Genomic DNA, 23,770 nt, shown 5'->3' with positions numbered 1-23,770 from the left:
GTTTACTCCCACAACAATGACTATATATATCTGTCTTGTTTAATCAGAAAGGGGATATTCTTTCTAGAGTACAGAGAGATCAACAGGAAAAATATAACTGCAATGTTTGCCTCCAGACAAGGTAGCCCTTTCAAATCTGTTTGGTAGAATTTAGATTAATCAGGGTAGAGATAAACTAATAGATTTTCAAACATAAAAAAAACATTACTTCGTGTAATAAAATGGTCTGACAACAATCGACATGGTATAAGTAAATTACCATATTAAGCTATCAGGGTTTTTTTCTTAGTCATTCAGTAGTAACACTAAAATCTTAATTCCCTTGCTAGCATATATAGAAGAATTCATTACAATGCCAATCTCTGAGGTTTAATTAGTTTTACTAGGTTATAATATTGATGTTACTTCGATATGTAAGAAAAAATTTCAAAGAACCAAAGACATGAATAAAATTCTGCTAAGGCAGTAAGTCGGTAACTACAAAATGTAATTAAAAATGTTGTATTGCCCCTTAAAACTGCATATTAAGGTTTGCTTGTAGACATACTTGGAATATTTTCAGGCTTTATTTTAGCTTGTTTTGGAGCAGCAGCAGTTTCATAAAGATAACAGATGCTATGAAGAGCCAGTAGCAGCATAACTATTTCAGATGGCACAAAATCCAGACTACTATGAGAAATTCCTAAAATCTGTGATTTAGCAAAAATGAATGCAGCAAAAAAACAAAACAGGTATGATTCATCACACTGTTGGGCATCTCTTTTCCTATAATAGTGTCCAGCATCTTTTTAAAAGGAACTAAGATGTGCAACTTGTTTAGAGACTCCTGTTTTTTAGGTCATGAAACATACTTGATGACCATAGGTTAGTATCAGATTAGTATATCTGAGGTATTGCCTTCCAGTTCACCTCCTTTTTCAGAAGAACACCTGAGAATTACTTCAAAATAAAAACATTCATATTATTTATTTATGAAATCTCAGCAAGGTTACAGATTGTTTTGACCTTTTCCTACTTTCTTCCATATACTCCCTGAATCTGCTGTTCATATATTAATGTCACCAGTCATTTTCTTTTTTTTAATTCTGTCATCCTACTAAAAATATCCTGACACTTGCCATGTTCACTGTCTGCCTCAGTTCATGACCTCTGCCACTTTTTGGACTTCTACTTGTCAGCTTCTTTTACTATGGACTTGTCTGAAACTCCTTTGCTGTGACTGACCTTGTAAACTGTCTAACTCCTTTTTTTTTTTTTTTTTTACACCTGTGACTGATGACAAGGCTCTTCAAGTATAAACCAAACTTTGGTGCTTACTCTCCCGCAACCATTCAGCTATTGAATCAAAGAAAAAAAAATTCTGTTTATTTTCTTTGCTTCCTACAAATTATACATAAGTGAGCAACTGTGTGTCTGTGAGTTGTAAAAAGGTGCCACTTGTATAACAGTCTTGCTTACGATTAAACTGCTTCCAAAATGAACTCTACTTGACCCAGACACACTTCTTAGGCTTTGTGATGCATAAATTCAATCTAAGCATCCATGCCAATCAAAATAGTAGCAAGTGTAGTGAAACATCACAGGTCTCTTTCATGATTAATTCATGTCGAACACTGCACCTGCGGTGGCTCCTCCGATGATTTCACCGCTGTGTTCTTTGACATCGTGTGGATGTGTGTGTGTGTGTGTGTGTGTGACTTTACGCATGTCAGCGTGCAAAAGTGTGGGTGTGGTTCGGCTCAAAGCGGGTCTATATGTGTGATAAGTGTGAGCTGAGGGTGTAAGCTCCATGCATAGTTAATGCCCCAGCAGACCCTCGTTAGCCATACTGGAAACACACACTTCTCCCCCATCATTATACACAGACTGTTCCATTATAAATCTGTCTCTGTCATTATACTGAATTTCTGTCATTACAGCTCTAAGGAAGCTGCAGCTTGGGGAAGAGCAGTGAAGGCGCAAAGGAAGGAGGAGGCGAGAGGAAATGGCAGGGAGGAGGTAAGGGATTAAGGCGAAAGAGTACATCAGAAGGAGGAAGGAGACAGAGGGATGATGAGTTGGGATTATTTTAGAGTATAGTCTAACTTTAAATGCCCCCTGCAGTTGGAGATATTAGGGAACAGTGCAGCCGATTAACTCTAACGGAAAGACAACTAACATGAAAACTCAGACATTCTTTCTGCACTGTACCGTTCAAAAGTTTCAGTCTCAGCCTCTCTCTTGCTCTCTCTTCATAGATGTTAGAGATCAACTGATACAGGTTTTTGAAGGCCAATGCTGATAACAGTTATTTTTTGTATATGCTGACAATTATTTGTTTTACAGGATGAGTTTATACTAATAATAATTTAACTTTATTGAGGTAATATACCTCTGCATTTAACCCATCCCCTTGGGGAGCAGTGGGCTGCTATTGTGGGGCATCCGGGGAGCAGAGTGGAGTGAAGGGTCTTGCTCAGAGACCCAGAGTGGTAGTCTGTGGGAGTGGGGGTCGAAATCAGAACCTCAGGGTTCTAAGCTCTACGCCCTAACCACTAGGCCGCCACTCCGCCTTTGATTTTTCTTTTTCCATTTTTATGCAAAAAGTGACACAACGATCACACAAATTGACCCAGAGATTGACACGAATCTCAATAGGAACAAAACTTGGCATTAAGAACTGTTAGCAGGGAGTGGCAATGCGTGTGCTTCATTGGTGTTACTGTTTTAAATTCTGAAGCATCAGAGCCTTGCTTTAAATTTCATGAAGGGTTGTCACTAAAGAGGCTTAGCATTTAAAATACAGACAAAAAAGAAATGGAAAACCAGAGGAGGTGAGAGAAAAATAAGCTGAATATGATAAAGAAAGTACTATGGGTTTCTGAAAGCTTGTCTACCGAACTTAACTTCCTGGAACCTTCAAACTACCTTGGCTGTTGTCTTTGTGGGTCTCCAATTGGAGCCCGAAACTGACCATTTATATAGATATCCTCCCCTGGCCCTGACCCAGTATTCTGCCAACAGCAACAGCAGAGCCCAACATTCGATTAAAACTGTTAAATTTATACTAAGTAATTATTCAGATTGTATTTAATTATTGTGAGATTATCCTATAGTGTTGGTGATTCAAAAGCCATGGACAGGCAATGTAAAATCTAAGAAACTGTGTAGACAGACTCCATTTTAAATAAATCCTGTTGCACATGACTCTGCAAAAGAAAATAACAAAGTAAATCCTGTTTAAGTAATTTCCCCAAAGTTCCATATCAGTTAAGCTCAAAAATCAGATCAAAACCACCTTTAATTTGAAAAAGCTTCGAATAATTTAGACCTTTCATAAAAAAAACTCTTCAGAATGTGTCTCTAAACTTGATCATACAGCTCTCTCTTTACCATTAGGGTTTAAAATTGTTAATATTCAACCAACCAACACAATTTCGATTATATTTAATTGTATCTCAGGTGATAAAATGACTTTTCTCCCTCTTTGAAGATCTGCTCTACATGTGCTCTACATTTCTCCAACAAAGTTGCAGCAAGTACGAGGTGTAGAGCTTTCTAAATGCTTTTGGAGCTTGATCTTTATTGCTAGATGAACCACTACATAAAAGTCATGCCAGACCTTTGAGTTTCTCCTGTGATTAACTGCGATCATTTAATTAAACAGCCTCTAGTTAACTAGAATAATTTCAGTCATGTCTTAGCACTAGTATATATATACATATATACAGTCCTACTCTATAATTCAGAACATTATTGAAGGGTTCATGAATTGCAGTATTTCAAACACGTAGATTATATAAATTAATTACACAGGCAGTTTACTTATAAAAATGTTTTGCTTAGAGCTAATGAACATAATGACAGTGAAGATTTGTAATATTAATATAATATTATACAAAACGGACATATTTTGGATAATTGAACTAAAGGAGATCATTGCAAAGAGGAAGCCATACGAGAATAGAAACAAGAAAAAGAAAAGTTTTGTAATATTAAATCTCAATTGTTTAGAAAATTGTTTTAAAATATATATTTTTGATGATGTAACTAATACCTTTTTTAAGTTTTACCTTTTCAAAAGGTACATTTAATCTGACAACCAGCCTCACTGGAATGCAAATTCAAATTTATTGAATATGACTATATATCTGCATCTGAGACTTTGTGTCAAACTATTACACACAATATAAAGTTTCATAAAGCCGGATTTGGGATTTGGAGCCCTGGTACTTTAAAGTAGGCTTTACTCCTAAAACAAACTAGAATCTCAGATTTGAATCCCCAAAACTGAAAATGTCTGTGAGCCAGTTTTTCAGAACCTATTGTTTCATGTTCAGAACATGACTTTCCTTTAGTCTCAACAACAAAATTGAAAACTCAGGGATCGCAGGGGGAAAGTATTTTCAGGAATTATACCTGACAGATAAACAGCAGAGATATGGGAATGTCTTCTTTTATAAACCCGGTGATTATTTCTTCCCTAAACCACAGCAGGACCAATCTCATCTCAGAGCACTTAATAGCATCAACGTGATGCAAATCTAAAAGAAATAAAGTATAGAAATGCTGCAGCAAATTGATCATACTGTGAAGGTAATTGGAATAAACCTGCCACTACAATAAAATATTGCCTGCAGCAAACATCTGCAAGAAAGCCCAATCCTGATAGCTTTGGACTAAAGCTCTGGGAAGAAAAACACATGTGACATTTGAATTGATATCCTCATTTGCTGCGTGTTTTCCTTAGACATGTCGACTCCCTGCTGGGAGAGACTGCAAGGAAAAACAAACAAGCGCAGCCTCCAAACACCAAAGAGTGGCAGACATCGCAACAAAAGACAGTCTTGCTCTTCAACATGTAAGCTGGTGCTGACTTACATCTTGGTTGCTCATGTCCCAGTAAGGTCTCTCTCCGTACGACATCACCTCCCAGGTGACAATCCCGTAACTCCAGACATCTGAAGCAGAAGTGAATTTCCTGTAGGCGATCGCCTCTGGAGCCGTCCACCGCACTGGGATTTTACCCCCCTTAGGGAGAAAAAAGAAGACAAGACAGATATAAAGGATGACAACAAAAAAAGAAAGGCTGCATTCAGGGGATTTGTTGTGCTTAGAAATTCAGCTTAAGTAGAACAAAGTATAGATAAAAGGTCATAGGAAGTGCATCAAAATAAAGTGTACTTTACTTGCAGCACATGCAAGTTTAAAAGAAATAAGAAAACTATATATTGATTATATTCCAAGCAGTGGGCCAATTTTTCCCTGGTAATAAAGAAAAAGCAGATGTTTGTTAAGATACACCGCCAAACCCAAACAAACACATCTGTCTTTTCTTTCCTAATGAAAACAAAGCATTGCTGGAACAAAAGCTTTTCTTTTCAGGCTGCTGGCTAAAATCCAGGATTTAAGGGTGGAATATGTTTCTACTATCTGTCAAAAAAAAGTACACAAGCTGTCACAAAATCAATGAAAGAGGTTGTTATTTCATAGCAGGGTTTTTCCCTGCTTAGGACACAGTACAATAGTTCCCAGAAAAGTTATTCTTTTTCTTACCAGTGAGCTGGTGTAGGTGGGGTCCGATGTGTCCTCCTCCAAATACCTCGATAAGCCGAAGTCGGACACCTTACAAACCAGGTTACTGTTCACCAGTATGTTCCGTGCTGCTAAGTCCCGGTGAACATAGCTCATCTCTGCCAGGTACCTGTAACATCAACAGGATTTACTGACTGAATGCTTCTTATCTGTTTCCAGCTTTGGTACAATAATGGAATTTAGAGTGTGTATTTGGGTCTTTGTGTGCTTCCGTGCTCTTGTGTGTGAGCTTTCCCTGCCAGCCACATTCGATAAAATCGTAACGAGATTTAATATTTATGTATACGTTCATGTTTGCGTGTTATCACTGCCTGCAGTAAAACACAGATAGGATCTGTGTCCTACAGCGGGATAGGATGTAAGATCTCAAGCTGCCAAGTCACCAAGTTGTAGCGCTCCGTGTAAATACCTGGGCTTACATTAAGGCAGGTAGAGAGGTTTAACTATGTGCAGTTCCGCAAAAGGATCTCAATCACAGAAGGATCAGAATATTTTCCCTGTTTATCTTTGTAATAAAAAGGATCAGTGTGTTAGAAGTATCTCTGTGTGTGTCTGCACCTCATTCCAGATGCGATGCCTCTCAGCATGCCGACCAGCTGGATTACAGGAAACTGTCCATCATTTTGCTAAACAGAAAAACACAAATTAATCTAAGTTTGTATTTGACTTACAAAAACCTTTTAAAATGCCAGCACACATTATAAAGGTACTATCATTGTTAAAGATCTCAAAGATGTAGGACGTCCACTTTGAGTGGATTTTGGTTTCAGAAGATCTTTTAGGGGAAAAAACTCATGTTGGCTTTGTGATAAACATTTAGAACCGTGAATTAAGCATGAAGCTGTTGCGCCGATGTTTAAGTTCAGTCTTCACTGACAGAAATCTTGGATCATCCTGAATAAATAGATAATTTAAGATAAACTATTGCCATAAATTTATATTTTCAACATCTGCAACTGCTGTGCAAGCACAGATCTGTGAATGGTTATGAAAGATGTACATTTTCTAAGAGACAGTCTAAAAGTTAATGGTGCCTAGTGACATATTATTCCTAAAAAAAGAAAAATCCAAACAATAGTATATGGTTATGTTGAAACAATGCAATATACTGTATATAAACGCTTGTTACTTCTGATAGACCTTACTTAGTCTATTTTGAACCTTATGCCATCTGCCCCTTTGAAGTTGTGCTTTACCTTCTCCTTTCTAGACAAATAAACGATTGGCCAGGTTACAAGAAAGGTACAGTTACACTCTAGAAGAACATTTCAATTATTTAGGAAGAATTTAAAATGGACACTCTTCACCCATTCTGAGCTTGATCTGTTTTCTTTTGCTAAACATTTAAAGACGCACTTAAAAGGCTAGCATCAGTTCTTCAAAATCAAACATTCTCCACCAAATAAGTGAATCAAGGGGGTAGCATTCTAATGCACAAAGCATCCTTTATATTTGTTTCTGTAAAAAGTTGCAAATCATTTCCTCCCCTTAGCAATTAGGTACCACTTTGTTACTTGATCATAAACACATCAAAGACTGATTTAAGTCTGTGACTGTCAGGAAATAAACAACTCAATAATTTCAAGGGATACAAATATTTTAAGCAAGGCACTACACCTTTTCTAGGAGAGTAAATAGAGATCTGAAAAAAAAAAAAATCCCAGAATTAATGGATGTTGAATAAACAGAAACACATTGTTTGTTTGTCTGGTCACAGATAAAAGCCTGAGAATGGCTTATGATTCCTCCTTATTAAAAAGGACATTTGATTAAAATCTTTGCCTGAAGTGGGCTGATGGCACAGGCAGACCCTTTGGGACACCCTGACATCTTTACAGACATTCATTGCCATGCTTATAATCCTTCCATTAAACGATTAATACAGATAAAACAATTTGTGGGGCATGTTTATAGGATTCAGTAGGTACTGTACCTTAACACGGGGCGCACTGACTTAAAAATAGATATTTGGTTAAACTATTTTGGCTTTTTGCTTTTTATTCTCTCACTTCTGTAAATCATCACCTCTGTTTCATTTAAAACCTTGGTGTCGACCCCCACTGACATAGCTGCAGTCTGAGTTGTGTGTCTTTTAATTCATTTTGTGTGTCAAACTGAGCCTTTGATGATCCCCTGGCCTAATCCTCCAAAGGGAAAAAAAATGCTTCTAGGTGCAAACACGCAAGCCTTCTGCATCTTTGCTCCAGGTTGTGTGCCTTCAGCATGGTCACAACAGCAACACCAGCAGGATCGATTGCTGTGCGTGTGTACGTGTGCGAGTCATCTGATGGGTTTCTGAGTCAAATGGGGTCACACTGTGAGAACTGGGCATCAAAGAGTTTTCTCTTTCTGTTTTTAGCAGCACCTCAAAAGGAGGCCAGGATCAAAGACATGGACAGGCTGGCAGCATGAGGGAGAAAGAGTGCAGGAACAGAGCAAAAGCTAGAAAAGGAAGAATGGGAAGCTGTTTCTTTCTCCCCTTTCTTGTTTTGTCATTTTTGAAACCCCCTGTCCTCTCTTCAACTGGTTCTTTGTGTTAACAATACACTGTTTGCATAGTGTGCGAACATTTGTTTGTTGAGAGTGTCTACATAACTAAAGCCTTGCTTTAGTTTGTAAACAGGGTAAGATGCATGCACGCTCCTTACCCTCAAAAATGAGTCCAAAGCTCCATTCTCCATAAACTCTGTGATGATCATCGTCGGTCTGCTTTTAGTGACCACGCCCTCCAGTCTGATGATATTTGGCTGGTCAAACTGGCCCATGATTGATGCCTCGGCCAAGAAATCTCGCCTCTGACGCTCAGAGTAGCCCACCTTAAGCGTCTTGATCGCCACAGGGATTTCTTTTTTCCCAACAGGTTTCAGGCGACCTTTGTAAACCTCTCCAAACTCACCTTAAGAAGAGTAAATATTAGAAACAAATATTAGGAAAATAAAAAATGGGAAAACTCTAATGCAAGATGTTAATTCAGAAGGCTGTCCACTTTTGAGGAAAAAAAATCCATTATTCTAAAAGAAAAGAAGAAGTTGATGAATGGTCGTTATCTACTGTATAAATGTGCGAATGTGAAAGAAATATGAGGGATTTATTTTTTAAATTAGGGTTGGTTTGGTGTCATATTGATGGACTCTGAGCAGCTTTACCAGAACAGAGAGAGGCTAAAGAGCAGAATCCTTTTTCTGGTCTAAATGTGTAATAAACAAAGGGAGTCTTTCTATTGCTGTTATCTATAAGTTAGAAATGACACATACCTTTTTCAGTGTTTGAACAGGACAAAGATCATTGCCATTATTGCCTATATAGACATAGCTTTGCTGTAAGTACTATATTCTTTTGATGAAATAAAGCCTGATGGATAAAGAGGCAGAGTTAAAGGTTTAAATCTTTTATGTAATATACTGCTAAATTTTTTATAGTTGTTACTAATAATTTTATTCATACATTTCAACAGGGCAAAAATTGAAAGAGTCATAAATCCCACATGTATGAACCAACCATGTTCACAATAAAAACCTCCAATCAGAGGCAGCGCTCTTTCCTTTGTAACTTGCACCGATTTCTTTGTTAATCATCTTGCCTTCGATATATAATCAAATTGTTTATTTCAAAACATTTTCTTGAAGATTTTATTTTCGTTTTTTAAGTAGGTCAATAATTAAATGCATCAAAACCTTAAAAAAATTTCCTAAAATCTTCTCGTACAAACATGTTTCAACTATTAGTTTAATATGACAACGGCTTTTAAATGTCGTTTTTAAAGCAAAACATAGGGTGTGGTCTTTATAAAAGACGTCTATATAAAAATGTCTTCAAATTGTCATTCTAAAGGTATGTTACCTGAAGAAAACTGAACAAAAAAAAGGAAAATAAGTATAAACCGATTAAGGGCCTTAAAGAAACATGCAGAATGTTGAAGTACATAAGTCCTTTTTGCTGCTTCCCTACTTAGAGATCAGTATACAGCCTTTGAAACTTGCACAGATCACATAGGTTTCATGCTTCTTACACAACTGGGATTGTATTTTGATGCCCCATATTAAAGAGGCAGACTACCACTCTTAATGCAATGTTCTGTAATGCAAATTAAAAAAAAAGGCAGGACTCCCTGCTATCAATAAACTCTGCCATTTTTGAAAATTTTTGGTTTCTTATTAAATTACAACTAATTAAATATATACACATTTTCAATTAAATTAAATTAATTATTCACCTGAGGCATTGTCAATATGAATGTAAAAATCATTAGTTTCCTTCTGGAAATCAAGTCTAAATCTAGTTGCCAACAAATCTAAGGTGTATAAAACCTAAAATAGTTGCTCTTAAATTAACCTCTGTCTCAGATTACTTTCAAGTAGATACTAGCATAAACATTTAATATGAAAGCATTTAGGTGAACTAAGCTGCATTTTTTTCAAGTATCAAACAAATGATTAGAAAATATTTTTTGTGTCAAATTCATAAAAACCATCAATATTTAATTTCGTATTTGGTCACCTGGCATGAATTTTCTGATGTGATTAAAATAATGTGATCAAAAAGTAGTTGTGACCTCAACAACCTGAACATTTCCATTCTGCAGAGACATCTCTTTTGTCAAAATAAACCCACAAATCTGATGATGGAGTACATAAGAATTGAATTAACTTCAAAATAAAAGCTCTCGCTCCACAGATAAAATCGGTGCGTGAATAATGGATGAGAGATGGGAATTGGATGACAGGGCCGTGCCGTCGAGGCTCACAGTGATCTGTGCTCCACATATCATCGCTCATTAAAAACTACCTTGTGTCAGTCTTGTAAACCAGAACAGGCACAGATGAATGAAGGAAGGAGAACGGAGAGAAGATGGAATGGGAATAAAAGAGGACGCTCTTCAAATCTACGTTCAGTCTAGACTCTGTTAGGAAAGGACTGTTAGACAAGATGTCTTGGTCTGTCCTATTATAAATATAATGTGTTTCTCGACTTTTTCTTCAGTCAAACAAATTGCTTTCTGTGAAGGACATTTCCTACGGAGTGGGTGATAGTAATGGGAAGAGAGGGTGTTATTACAGAGGAAAGGAAAAAAGGGAGTCAGGTGGGATATTTTTATTATCTCCTTAAGGCTCTTTCTTTAATCTTCACTTCTCAATCTGCTATTCTGCGTTTCCTTCCATAGTTCATTGTTTAGAACTTCTCTGTTAAAAAACAAACCTAAACTCAAGAGGGTCTAAATCAAAGTCAGCACTGAGGATCGGATAGAGAATCAAAGGAGCGCAGGAAAGAAAAAAAAGTAACAGATCCACTGACAGAGTCTTTCTCTCACTTAGAAAAAGTGAGTTATGGAGTTCTTGAAGTAGTCAAAGTGTGACCACATCTCATCTCACCCCTCCTTGTTTTTCCCTCCTTTAATGTCATTTTCATTTCTCTTCGTTCACCTCTAGCTGGAATGAGAATCCCTTAGCTCAGAATAATAAAGCACTAAAAGAAGAGATTACCAAAAGCTCCTCAAAGTGGCTCAGCAGAGCAAAGGCCAAAGCCCTTCCTTGCAGTGGTGAGGGTCTGGATCTAGTCCATGACCTTTAACACCAGGGGCTCAATGGGTTCTTTGGGTGTGATTGGTTTTTGGTCCTGTGTTAAATAAGTTATGAGCTATCAGGGGCACAAAATCTAAAGAAAAAACATGCCTCCATCTGATCTTAAGTGGGCTAAAAGAAAAATATTATCTAATAAAATGAAAGGTAACATAATCTAAAAGAGATTACAGAGAAACTATGAGGTATCGGAATAGTACTTTTTTACATGTCATACCTCAGACTAAGTATACAATCCCTGTCACATGGTTCTCTATGAGACCTATCCTTTAAATATTAAAATCCAATAAACAATACTCATAATCCAACCAAAAAGATGAAGATTAAATCCTTGAAACCCTTACAACATTACACACACTTTAATAAGCCATATTAATAGTAAAACAAATTAGTAAATTTCTCTGTTAAAAAAAGAAAAACAACAGAACAGTTTAGTTATTATTTTATAATTTTCAACATGTGCTTTGTCTATCCTGCTATTGTCACCATGAACTTGAAAAAGCAATAAAAAATTATTAGAGAAAAAAAAACACAGTCCAGATGTTAAAACAGCAGGTATTTATGTTTGACTAATAACATTCATACATCAGAAGATCTAGAGGGGATGAAACTACAACCAATGGTGCAATTTACTTGATTACTGTATTTAAGTAATTTTTCAAAATATATGAACTTTAGTAGAGTATTTTTTGAAGGTACTTCCAAAACTACTCTACTTTTACTACTCTGCTGCATTTCAAGGAAGCTCCTAGTTACTTGTTACTTTTTAAATGCGATTTCAATATGCAAGATAGCAGCCCTTAGGACTAAATTTGAACTCCGCTGTTTTAGAGATTTGCATGACCTTCCACAAATGTGAGAAACTCAGGGCAGATATTTTTTTAGTTTATAATTTTAATTAGGGTGTTGCCATATAACGAAGTTCTTTAGTAGGAGGAGTTGCAGGTTCTTTGCGGTAATAGATTCAACCTTGAACCTCTATTTCATAATGAAAATGTGAGGAGAAGCAGGACAATCCTGTGTTGTTTTTGCTTTGTTTTTAAATAAGAAATAATAACCAAAATAGCATTTTTGAGCATTTTAATGCTGAAGTTCCTTACAAGTTGTGCAGAATTTGTAGCAGATGGTTCTAAGCATCAATATATCAGGTGGTTTCTGAAAGTTACATGGCACTTAAAAATCACTCTGAAAATAAAACTGAAAATTACACAGAAATGTACTGATATAAGAAAGTTCAATTAGTATTTTTGAATAATTAAGTACTTTTAAATCAATGTGCTTTTGAATACTTAAGTATTTTCAAAAGTGAGTACTTCAACACTTTAACTTCAGTCGATGTCTGACTGAGTAACTTTAACTTAGTTGAGTAAGATTTGACTATGAGCATCAAAACTTTTACTCAACTACTACTCTTGAGTACTTTGTCCACCATTGACTACAACAGATCCAAAATATATGGAAAAAAGCAGTGCAGTCAGATAAAAACTAATAAAGCAGGGGGAAAATGTATAAAAAGTCATGTGGAATGTTAAAAAGCTGATACTTGACAGCATAGGATGGATTTTAATCAGCAAAGTGTGTTTGGCTAATTAAAGTCTGACTTATACTGTTGTTTGATAAATTTTGCATCAGTTTTTCCTACTCCTTTAAAAAGCTCAATTTCAGAGATTATAGCCTCAAAATAATAACTTCTGATGAAGTTTTGGGACCAGCTTTTTTCTTTTGCCAAACATCACACAGCATTTTTACAGAGAGAGACTGAGCTCAAAAGAAAATGCAAGAAGACAGTTTTAATTTATTCCTGTGAAAGCTTGCTGCATGAATAAAACATGCCATCTTCAAAGGAAAAAAATAATAAAGCAAAATAATAAATTGCCATTGCATGATTCCAGATCGTTCTTTTTGACACACAAATGTGGAACAGTAAGGGAACTGACTCATATGAGTTTTTTTAGCTGGTTAACAAGAGAGCTAGAATCACAAAATAAACCAAAGTACTGTATAGCTTTCTCTGTTTAATATTTCACTTATTTTTTTAAAGTAGACAGGAATTGTATTTGCATCTGTATTTCAATTATTTAACAGCCTCCAGAGTCAAATGTTCAAAAAAATTGAAAACATCAATCGTTCAAAAGCACCAAGTTTATGTAAATCTATACCTGATCCAATGACTTCCTCTATTTTGACACAGGAAGGGTCAATTTCTTTGGCAAATTCCCGCACCGCCTCATTGGGGTCTTCATAGGTAAAAGGGTCAATATAGATCTTGACCCCTGGTGAACTGCGACCCTCAGATAGGGTGGGAAAAGTCACAGTGGGGGTCGGACCACTGAACATGTCGGGCCTCAGAGTTATTTCTAAAAATAAAGTAAAAAGTTATTAGTATAGACAGATATATATACACAGACATATATATACATATATATATGTGTGTGTGTGTGTGTGTGTGTGTTTATGTAGGTGTGGTTGTGTGTGTGTGGGCGTCTATTCATGAAATGGAGGGGACGATTTTCCATAAATCTTAGCACATCATGGAGACAGAGTGCTCTAGTGGGGACCAGTGTCTCAGTGAAAAAAAATGTTTTAGGCTTAGCTGTTAGGTTTAGGACTAAGGTTTGAATTGAGTTTAGGTTGGGATTAGGGTTAAGTATGAACCTGTAATGGTTATTAGGGCTAGGGTCACAGTTAGGCATTAGAAATTGGTTAGCAGTGAATGGAAGTCAATTGAAAGTCCCTACGAGGATAGAAAAATGTGCTTGTGGGTGTGAGTGTGTCTGTGGGTGAGTGTGTGTGAAAGCAGAATTTTTGCTTCATTAATAATTTTCATAACAATGAAATAAAGATTGCGGCTGTACCTCCTCCTGTGTTGTACTGCTGCAGCTTGTCACCATACACACTCTCCTTCAAATGTCTCCTCCTACAGTGAGAAAGGAAAAACAGCCAAAGCTTCAGGGGAAGAAGTCCTAAGAACACATACATTTTACACAACAGCTCTGAATGTTGCAAAAGTAAAATGCAAATTGACAATTCTATATCAAACTGGGTTGAGGTAAAATAGTCTTCTGGTCAAAAGAGAAGGCTAAGTTTAAACGACTATTACTGCACTCTGTCATCAGCTCTCGCTTTTCTAGCTTCTCCTCGTAAATGAAAGAACAAGTAGAAGCTCCCTGCAGTTTCTTCATCTGTCATTAGATCTTTAGAAGATACATAATAATGGCACATTTCAATAAATTATGGTATAATCAGAAGGTTGATTATTTAATCATCTATACCAAAAAATAGAAATTCATTCTTTATTGAAAGTATTATGTATAGTTTATTATATGTCAAGTTTTTAGTTTTATTTCTTGTCCTACTTGTATGTTGTGTTTATATCATGACAATTAAGGGAAATGGCAGATATGGCCACATGTTAACATGAAGACCAAGCAGATAATTTAAATACAAAAATGGTAGTCTAATTAAATACCATATATCCATGTACTGTATTAAGTTCTGTTCTTGTCTAGTGCTACTCCAAAAATTGTACTCAAGTAAGAATAGCAATACTTTAAAATTTTTTTACTTAAGTAAAATAGTATTCGCTAAAAAGGCTGCTAAGAAACTGTTGGATAATAACATCTGATTTAATGTTTATAAATGGTGCTGGCACTTAGAAAACCAATCAGTACAATGAGAACAGTATATATACAGTATTAGGGTAAGGGAACAAACTTCCACTGTTTATATCTACTGTATGTTTACCTGATTTTGTAATGGTTCAAATTACTCAGAGAGGACAGCGTAGTCAGAGATTTTCTTCAGGTAGGAGTAGTGATACTTTCAACAATATTACTCAGGTAAAAATAAAAAGTACAGCACAATAAACCTACTCATAATTTTTTATTTTTTTTCAAACTGTAACTCGAGTTACTAAATGTAACTAATTACTTACTACCCACCTGTGAATGTACTTTATTACAGTACATTCACAAGCAAAACTAAGATCTACACAGAGCGGTTCAAGCAGCTGCTATGATTTCCGTACATATTAGGATGCAAGTAGAAAGAAAATATACTATCTGACAGACAACTTTTATGTCAGTCTAGAGCACAAGAGGACCATAAGATAATTTCAATAATAATCCTGAAAGAGGACTCCTTTCTTTTTTATGATTGATCATATGTTTTATTCTCTAAGAAAAAACATTTTGGGGTTTAAATTGGTGTAAGCCATAATGATCAAAATCAGGAATTAGAAAAGCTTGAATTACAGTGTATCTGACTCTAGAAAATGAAGTGAAGCTATGAGTTTCAGATGTCAACTGGGGCTGCATAGTTGCCACATTGGTTAGAGCAGTAATTGGATTTTATCCACAGCTAAGGCTGGGCAAAAAATAATATCAGAATATATAACAATACATACCTGATCAATATCAATAGAAAATATGTCTGACAGAAAGATCTATAATTGCACTGAACCCTTCTCCAGAACCGCCTTGCATTCTCGGTGATTTGAGCAGAGAGAAGGATTTAGCCTCTTAACCTCTATAAGCCAAGCTAAGTAAGGTTGGTGACAGGGCTGCCCTCCTTTTTATGGTTCATGCATACTGTAAGTTCAGCAAAGGTTAGGGAAACAATTTCAATCAGCACTTTCCCTGGTCTTTCTTTTAGTTAAAACTGGTCTTTCTTTTAGTTAAAAAAAAAAATTATAATATATATATATATATATATATATATATATATATATATATATATATATATATATATACAGTATATATATAATTACCAATATCAACTGGTATGAAACACTATACAACAAACTATGTTCGAATTCACAATCTTCTTCAACACTTGAGAATATATGTGTTTAATTGAAATATTTAATTACTGCAAAAAGTTCTAGTCCAGATGTAAAAAAACTGAAAGGTAAGGAAAACATTTTCTATAGATCGATAACATTTTCAACACAAGTAAATAGAGAATTAGAGCAGTTGAAATGAACACAAACCAATGAAATTGATTTAGCTTTTTGGCTAGAGGCCTATAGAACAACAAAGACAACAATCAGTCAGAGCAAACTAAACAGTATTTAGGTGAGATGAATTCTTAATGCCCTCTGGCCAGACAAGATCAGCAGCTATCATTTGTGCGTAAGCATACCATAACTAAGTCAACTCATTGGAAAGCCATTTTTAAATGGAACCAATTGAGTTTTTTCAGATAACTCAGAGTTACCTGGAAATCGGACCACCTAAAAAAAAAAAAATTTGTTCACCCATCGAAAAGGTCAGATTTCAGAGATTAACCCCAGAAATATACCTGATAGCAGAAACAAAGAAAATATTGGCCCAGACTTGCATAGAAGATAAAAGCAAAGTGAAAACGGCTGTTGAAGGCTCTTTAAATGTTCTTATTTTAGAAGAAAAACTATAATTTTTAAATCTCATTCTGTACTTTCAAGAATCTCTGTTAAATAGTAAAGTTTATATTTCAGATTAACTAAAGCTACAGATGATTAAACAAAATTTTGAATAAAAAACAGTAAAATAAGTATATTCCACTGAACAGAAAATATTCCACTGAAGATAAATATATCAAACACCAACATACTCACCCTCAAACTCTCATTGATCTACAGGTTTACAACCTGTTAGCTTAAAAATAATTGATCTTTTATTTAATCTAAATGCTAAATTTGAGTTCTGATTGTTTATATTTCATAGTTACCTATGTTATTAACCAATTTTAAATGTTTAAAGCCTGGATCATTAAATTATTACTTTCAGAAAATTGTGTGTTTTTCAAACTACAGTTGTCACTGAGCTTCTGTATATATTGAAATTATCTATAGGTTAAATTTGATAATTTATTTCCCTAACATGTGCATCATTTAAAATACATTATATGTATAATCTTTTATAGATTTACCTGGTGCATATGATGGCAAGAGCTACCAATGAGACGACACACACTCCACCTACTAAAGAACTTGCAGTCAGATAGAGCTGCTGTCCAAGCTCTGACTTGTACTCATCTGCAGGGGCAAAAACAAATACATAAATAATTTAGCAAACAAACTGGTATGAAGGATTTTATTTTTCTCTCTCTTTCATATGCCTACAACAGGCGATTCGACAGTGAATATGTATCAAACAACTAAAATCTCCAACAACTCTAAATATGTGGGCAAAATGAATCACCTTACAGACAGGCATTCACTTTACAACCCTTTTCCCTCTCAGAAACCCTTTCCTGTTACAGAAAACCTCCACTCACACACATCTCCACACACTCCAGCCACCCACCCACGCTCTTACCATCAGTGAGGGTTTGAAAGAGCATCTCTTTGCTGTAGGCTCCGTAGCCGGCCACAGTGCGGGCCCTCACCTGGACCACATAGCCTGTGCCAGGCCTCAGGCCCTCAAGGACAACGTTGGGTGTATCACTCTGGACCACTGAGCTGTTCAGCAACGATGACTGGAACTGCAATGAAGGCAGATCAATAATTCAGTGCATGACAGACTATACTGTTAGTTATTATAGGTGAGTCTTAATAAATTGGACTGAAATTTTAAAGTAAAATTTACTTTTTAATTCATTTCTAATAATTTCAATACAATTTGCACCATGTTTTTTCTCCCATGCTGTTTACATTCGATCACTGCTGCACTTTATGAAAGGTAAATATTATTTTCACTGCCAAGTTGCTGCTCATTTACTGTCTGAAAGCTGTACAAAACTAAATTTTGTTTTGCATATAACATTGCATACAAAATGACAATAAAAGTTGGCTAAGTCTAAGTCTAAACATAATTTATAAAAATGGTGGTTTATTTCAAGCATTTATTTCATTCATTTAGCTTATAGCTAACAACGACCAAAAATTCAGCTTCTTATAAAAAATGAGAACTTCTTTTCTAGAAATGTAGGCTAACTGAATAAAGCTGATCATGAACAGTATATATACTTGCTAGGGAAGGAAACTTTGCTTTTGATTTTCTTGTTGCTTCTAGTGTCAATGTGTTATTTTCTGTGAGATTTAGGTCTGACTGATTTGCTGGCCCGGCTCATTACCACTCAATTTATTTGCCCACATTGTTTTTTAGTAGAGTGGGCAAATATTATCAGAATCTGGGTGTCAGCAGAACAACCATAATCCAACTATATCTCAAAAAACTTGGAATTTGTTCCTTTTAATCTTTCTCCAACTCTAGAACCTTGATTTTAAAATAAGATGCAAAATATTATTTAGTCTAACAGAGAACTTTCACCCACTGAGAACCAACGAGCACCAATCCATTCTTCTCTCCTTAGCCCTAAACAAGATATTAGTTATGTATCTGCTTAAAGATTATGGCTTAACACACCAATCCAACAATTACTCCAGCTGCAGTCCACATTTAGTGACCTGAAGTTACAATAGTGTTTGCTTCACAATCATTTCATTGTTGTGATTGTTCCCTTTGCTTTTGCACAGGTGCAAATTTTTCTGGCACAATTTTCCTCCCATTTAACTTTTCATTAATTTGCTTGGATACACCCCATGATTGTCCACAGCAATCCCACCTCTTGTGCAGTTTCAGCTGGGGAAAAAAAAGGCACCAGCCACATGTGCCCTTCCAAAAAGAGCAGAAAAACAGCTCTAGAAAATGAATAGATGGATGCTTGAATAAAAAAATTCTCTGAACACCCACAATGACTGCAATTTATTAATGTAGTTGCCACATCTGCACATTTTTAAACCAATTTCAGCCAGTTAGATTATAGTTAACCAATATATGTTCAGTAGTTCACCAACTAAACATCATAAAATTATATCAGAACTCCAACATTATCTAACAGCTCCTTGTTGTTAAAATACCATATGTTGCCTTAAATAAAAAATATATAATAACCTACTGATACAAATGCTGAAAGGGATTGGATTCAAACTTTTATATTTATTTAAATGCTTCATTGTTTTCTTTGGTTTTAATGCACAGTAAGTAGTAATGAGTCACTTTTAACTCTCAGTTATCATCAGGTATTTTTTTTGTGTTGCCCTTTAAACTGTTACTTTTCAAAAAAAAAAAAAGATAACACTATGGTTTTGAATAATAGCAGGATACTGAAGTCTGTCACAGTACAATTTTAATAATTCTACAAACTTTCACCTTCACACCACAGAGTTCCTCTTTAATTACGTTGCGATTCTGTCCAAAAGCAATTGCTGGAAAAATCTTTAATCATAAAGACTATCCTATTACCTCAGCTACTAATCTATACCATCATCTCACTTGGCCCATCTCTGCTCTATCTTCCACTAATAACCAATAAAATAAGCAAAACATACATGCAGCTAGGCTCCAGCCCTTCTGCTTTGCAATCACCTTGACCCAACAAGGATAAGAGGATATAGAAATTGGATGGAGGTGCTTGTCTTGCTGCTCTTTTGTTAGCTTTTGGATTGCCTTTTTTCTAGACTTGTTTCTTCTGCTTGGTGAGTATTTTCTGAATTTTTATTTTTTTTTTTACCATCCACACAGTTGGCTGGATTTTCTTTTTTGTTTCTGCCAACTTTCTTTTCTCCATTTTTAGGACTACTCATTAGTTTTAATTTGACATAATCCTCTTTGATATGACATCAATTTTTCTGTTAATATTTCACTCTCTCTTTCAATTTATGGATGATTATCATTCCTATGTCAATTATTTTTCCAATGCATGCCACTTCTTTCCTGATGATCACTTTTCTTCTGTCTTGCCCTTTTAATTCATTCAACTTTTTTCAATCCATGCAAATATTATAAAGCCTTTTTGCAGTTAATTAGCTTTTACCCACAGAGAAAGATGAGCCTGTGGACTTCTTTTGTTCCATTCATCCCAATGTTATCTTTTCTATCTAATAAATCCAAGGCTGTCACCTTTTACCTCCATCTGTACCCCCTTCTCCTCATTTAAGACTTCCTATTTTCTGTCATTTTCTTTCAGATAACAAGGTTTTACAGAGGCTAAATCTAAGAGAGGAAGGCAGAATGAAAGGAATGCTGTTGTGGTGGCATGAAGGTAGAGGGAGGGAATTGTGCCGCGAGAATGAAGGACGGCAGGGTGGGGAGGTCAACGGCAGAGCAAAGTGGAGAGGAAAAGAGATGATGGTGATGATCAAGAATACAGCCCAGGAGGGAGAGGAGTGGGTGGAAATTGCCGGTAGATTGGGGAGAAAAAGGGCGGGTTATCAGAAGGAGACATGTGGTTAAATATGATTGAGTTTTATACCATAAATATTCATAGGGAAAACCCATTTTACACATGTCAGTCATTAAGTCTTTCTCTAGTATCAAAATAATCATCAGCAAGGCATTAAATGTCTTACTATGTTCCATGTCTTTATGGTAACAGACATAATTTATTTGAATATTATGTCTTTACTGTTGGGTGTAAAAGATATTATAGATTTATGTTACTAATATTAGCTGAAATTTAAGTGGGTGATTTGGGGTTTTGTAGAGTTCATAGAAAAATAAGTTGTGCGTAATGTTCGAATGTACCTACAGAAAAATATATGATGTAATTGGTAAAGTTTGTAATATAGAGTGTGTGGTGAGGAAGGCTTGGCTCCATGCTTAGTGGAGAAAAAAGGTTGGAGGGCAGCCCATCTGGGAAGGCCTGGTGGACAGAGATAAGTATTGGGGGGAAATTCTGACTTTCTCCACCATATCAAATTTACTGCATTAAAACTCATTATCTATAGAGTGGGAGTGAGTGAGGAGAGAGTAAGGAGCTGGAGGTGATGAGGAAGGTGAAAAAATTACAAAACCGTAAAAAAAAAAAAGAAGTGTGCAGCACAGCTGTCTGGTAAGGAGAGGCTTGTCCTCTCTCACCAGGCTTATCAAACTGTTCCCCTGGGACATCTTCACTTAAAGCTATGAGCTAAAATTAGTCTTTATGTGGTTGACTGCTTCACGGAGGAAAAGGCAGAATCCTAATTGACTTCTATATGAGACTTTATTAAAACAAAACTAACGGCAGATAAGGCTTACTAAGGGCAAAGTAACACGTTTGACAGTTTGTGTCAGAATGCAGCTATAATAAATATCTAGCACAACATCTCACTTTGTTTTTGGCTCATTTTTATTGTCCTCAAAGCTGTAAATACAGAACATTTTATCTTTTTTTGTTTACTATTCTTTACCTGCTTCTTGATAGAACCAGAGGAAGGTACTGCGCCTTGCCTAGGTTTAAGCCCCATAAATCTCTTTCACAATTTGTAGTAATAAAATACTGACTTGGGTTCCCATGATTAGGACTTTATTTGAGATATAGACACCAAGCACCATTTAGATGATATGTGAATTAAAACTGTTCCTAACAATGGGCCTCATGCAACGACCTTTTCGTATTCTTGTTTCTCTTACATTTTCTCCTACAATGGGATTTTACTAACACCTCACATCAGATTCAACAAATTTCCTTCACCTCAGTAAAAGCTTGTAAACTTAATGCAGTCGACCTGTGCGTAAGTGATTGTGTGTTCCTGAGAAATGTAATTCTGCATAATTACCACCCCAATAATTCTATATAAGGCAACGACTTCCCACGCTTGTCAAAAGATGTTTATTCGTAGAAATGGCATCGAAGATGAAGAAGATAAACTTTACTGTTTCAGAGATCAAAGTTCAACTGACAGAGGGCTGAGCAGTACCATTGAAGGACCAGTAAAAAACCAAGCAGTGGGAAATGAATTACAAGACCTGTAAATACTGTAGTTTCACTGTTACAGAAGTAAATATGTAAAAAAAAAAATCCTTTGATCTGAAATAAGTCAATGAAACTACTAATGGAAGAAAGAGGTACCAAATATTAAGTAAATCGCCATTGACCAAAACACAAAATTATGCAAAATCTCCTTTTAATACACAAACTGCACATCTCCAGACCACTTCTATCATCCCTTCATCCCACTCTCCATTTCTCTCATACAATGCATAAATATTTTAGACAGATCCAAACCCAAATATTCCACATTTAGTGTAATAAAAAGTCAAGTATGGAGTCAGAAAGGGGTCAAAATTATTGTAAACTTAAAAACATTTTGACTTCTTTCTGACTCCATAGTCAAGGAGCTGCCATCGAGTGAAATCAATGCTAACTTTCTATCCATATTCTTTTCCAGATGTTATTTCAACAGTAGCTTGATCTCTGACTGTTTTTTTTTTTAACAAAATAAAAGCAAATTAAAGTATCCCCTGGATACCGACATGCCTTGTAGTGACAGATAGTTCTGTCATCAGTCAAAAAAAATCTGATTTATAATTTTCCAATTGCATAATATATGATGTAGCCTAATAAAGTGGAAAATTGTAAAATGAAATGTAGTAATTTAGTGAAAAACTAGGTTTGGATAACAGCTGACTGATTGAGGAAGACTCCTAGATCAAGTCTGGAGCACCCGTACAATAGGATCCTCCCTGAGAGAAGATTAGAAATAGGGGAAAAATTGTGAATTCTACATTTGATCCTAAATCATTTGTAACCATTCAAGAACAAATTTTTTCTTACGAATAGTTCTTGAATGAGGCCTATTGATTCAATATGGGTATATCCAAATTAGATGATGGTTGAATCAACTTTATACTTTATATGGTATCAGCTTTGGTTAAAAAAGAAGTTGATTCAACATATAAGCATCGATCACGTTTTGCACTGTCAACATCAGGTTTCAACCTGAATACATATTTCTGCCCTCTATATTTCAATGTTGATCCATTAATATTTTGCTATCTGGGAAGCAGAGGGAAAATTGCTGTATTAGAAATAAAATCTTTACAGTTCTGAGTGTATTTACTACCCATAACCCAATACCTTGAAGAAACACATTCAGCTGTGACTGCAATTGCAATTCTTTTGGGCATTGTCTCTAGCAGCTTGCGACTTTTAGGGATGGAAATAGTAATCATTACATGAATACAGAAGCTCTACTCTCATTTTGATTTTTAAAGCCTTCAGTCAGGACTACATTTATTGTTTCAAAGATGAATGGATATTTAAATTATATCTGAGCTTTTCTGTTACTTTAAGGAAGGTATCTCCCACGGGGAAGGTTTAAATGCAGAGTGATTTTCCCCATTGTGGGACAATCAAGGGATTAACATCATCTTGCTACCATTTTACATGCAGGAAATTGGTATTTTAGGTGTAAAATGTTACCATATAAATTATAAATGACCAAAAAACCAAATTTCACATGTTTTCTGTGTACCCCTGTGGCCACATGAGTGACATGACTTAGACTTCAATCAGACTCAAGTCATTATTTCTATAACTTCAGACTTAACTTGAAAGTTGAAAGTTCAGGGTATTAAAGACTTAGACCATTTACTTAAAAATACTTTCCTTTTTTTTGCCTAAAATGTAAAGTTGAGCAAAATTATGATTTAATAAATTAGTAATTATCATTAAATAATAATAATAATAATAATAATAATGCATTAAATAAATAATAATTAAATATTAATAATAATAATTTCACTCATTCAAAATAAAAAATGCAGACCATCTCTCCATCTTACCACACTCTGTATCTACAGTATGAGTGTATGAGCTACAGCACAAACAATGGAAATATATATATATATATATATATATATATATATATATAT

The 23,770-nt window shown here is 35.4% G+C and overlaps 1 protein-coding gene across 1 annotated transcript in view; it reads right to left on the bottom strand.

Annotated features, from left to right (window-relative positions):
* The window catches only part of LOC107089192 (ephrin type-B receptor 1-B-like), a 68,241-nt gene that overhangs the window by 5,437 nt on the left and 39,034 nt on the right, over positions 1–23,770 (bottom strand). Inside the window, exons 8-15 of the mRNA XM_015381840.1 lie at positions 17,450–17,615; positions 17,061–17,166; positions 14,006–14,067; positions 13,310–13,507; positions 8,223–8,470; positions 6,133–6,200; positions 5,536–5,683; positions 4,861–5,010 (exon numbers count right to left, since the gene is read on the bottom strand). Coding sequence (XP_015237326.1) covers positions 4,861–5,010; positions 5,536–5,683; positions 6,133–6,200; positions 8,223–8,470; positions 13,310–13,507; positions 14,006–14,067; positions 17,061–17,166; positions 17,450–17,615 — 1,146 coding nt within the window. The remainder of the gene's footprint in view (positions 1–4,860; positions 5,011–5,535; positions 5,684–6,132; positions 6,201–8,222; positions 8,471–13,309; positions 13,508–14,005; positions 14,068–17,060; positions 17,167–17,449; positions 17,616–23,770) is intronic.

The sequence above is a fragment of the Cyprinodon variegatus genome, unplaced genomic scaffold (assembly GCF_000732505.1).
Source record: "Cyprinodon variegatus isolate N-32 unplaced genomic scaffold, C_variegatus-1.0 Scaffold243, whole genome shotgun sequence".
Lineage (NCBI taxonomy): Eukaryota > Metazoa > Chordata > Actinopteri > Cyprinodontiformes > Cyprinodontidae > Cyprinodon > Cyprinodon variegatus.
The sequence above is the reverse complement of the archived record's forward strand: the minus strand, read 5'-3'. Positions and strand labels throughout refer to the sequence as shown.